Below are 1,479 nucleotides of genomic sequence, written 5' to 3'. Positions count from 1 at the left end.
ACAGTTGGTGACACTTCTGATAAGAGTTGGGGCTGAATAAACTTAAACGTACCACTTTGGAGTTTTATATATGTATTTTTATATTTATTTACACACATTTTCTCCCATTTAACTTAATTTATCTGGATTATTTTTGTAGAATTAATGCATTTAATTACATTAAAAATCTATTGAAATATGTCCCCTTACATTAAGGTTGTTTTTAAATGAACAGAAAGGAGGCTTATCTTAGAAAATAAAAAGACATCAGGCAAAGTTTGGCAGGTTCTATTAAATCTATTTATTGCTTTTTAATCATTTAAATCACTCACATCAACTCCGGTAGAACAACCATAACTGAACACGGCAACGACAAATATCAGATCATTAAAGTCACGGCAACACAAGGAATAAACTTTACTCTAAATTTTGTTCAAAAATGATATTAATGAACGAGAGCTGACGACAGCTGCACTGTTTGTTCTAAAAATACATGAAACTTGTCATTTTTGCACTATGGCCACTTTTAGGAGACCCAGCTCATATTATAAGAACTTCCTGTATGCAGGAGGTTCTCCAGATGGGATTCAGGCCTGTTTTCTACTAAATATCTTCTCCTACAGCAGGACTATATAACCCTTGGAGGTTACACTGCGTTTTATTGCAGAAGCAGGACTCGAGCCTCAGGATCGGTGCGTAAGCTTCAGGATTTCGGGTGCAGTTTGATGAATTTGCGGCGTTTTCTCATTGGCACAAGCTGAAGTTCGGCTGTGAGTCCAGGTGGAGTTTATTTGACCACTCTGAGGAAAAGAAATGCAGAAGGATTAGCGTCGTTTAAAAAAAATAAATGTGTAAAAGATGGAACGACGCAGCAAAAAGAGCGGAGACATGTTGGGAGTCTCAGCTACATTCTAACGCGTCTGCTCTCGAGCTTTAGATTTAACGTCGGATCAAAAAGCTTTTGGCTCTTTTTCCTGAAAGCGTTCTTTTTTTTGTTGTTTGTTTTCACTCACACGCTGGTTTCCTTGTAGCGGTCCAGGGCCTCCTGAGCCACCACCTCGGAGAACTTGGGGTCGGTCCAGGGAAGGTCCCCCGGCACGGTGAAGTTCATAGCCGGAGAGTCAAAAAGCTGCACGGACACCCTGGTTCCTGCAGCCTTCTTCTCCTCAGCGTCCTTAGACGTCACCTGCAGCACCGACACGAAACGTTTATCACGTAGCCACAGCTTACGAGTCAACCAGTCGTGTGTAAACAGCTAATTAGAAGAAAATAAACTGTCAGATTAAATTAAGAAGTATCTGCTGTTCTCGTCTTTTTCTTATTTGACTTATTTTACTACATTTTTCAGTGTATTTTTATAAAGATTTAAACATACTGGCCACGCTGTCACAAATTCTGGTAACTTCCACCTTTTCAGTTCAGTTAAAGTTCTGTATGAATCTTTGATTCCCAAAATGATATCCTTGTGTATATATATATATATATATATATATATATATA

At 38.5% G+C, this 1,479-nt stretch overlaps 1 protein-coding gene across 1 annotated transcript in view; it reads right to left on the bottom strand.

The window, feature by feature from the left end:
- Positions 1 to 256: 256 nt before the first annotated feature.
- Positions 257 to 1,479, bottom strand: part of clu (clusterin) — a 13,779-nt gene continuing 12,556 nt past the window's right edge. The window contains exons 9-10 of the mRNA XM_037685603.1: positions 993 to 1,165; positions 257 to 779 (exon numbers count right to left, since the gene is read on the bottom strand). Of these exons, the coding sequence (XP_037541531.1) occupies positions 767 to 779; positions 993 to 1,165 (186 nt within the window). The 3' untranslated portion in view covers positions 257 to 766. The remainder of the gene's footprint in view (positions 780 to 992; positions 1,166 to 1,479) is intronic.

This window comes from Nematolebias whitei, chromosome 12, assembly GCF_014905685.2.
Source record: "Nematolebias whitei isolate Nwh7 chromosome 12, NemWhi1, whole genome shotgun sequence".
In the NCBI taxonomy this organism is placed as follows: domain Eukaryota; kingdom Metazoa; phylum Chordata; class Actinopteri; order Cyprinodontiformes; family Rivulidae; genus Nematolebias; species Nematolebias whitei.
Note: the sequence above shows the minus strand (reverse complement) of the source record. Positions and strands in the feature narration are given on the sequence as shown.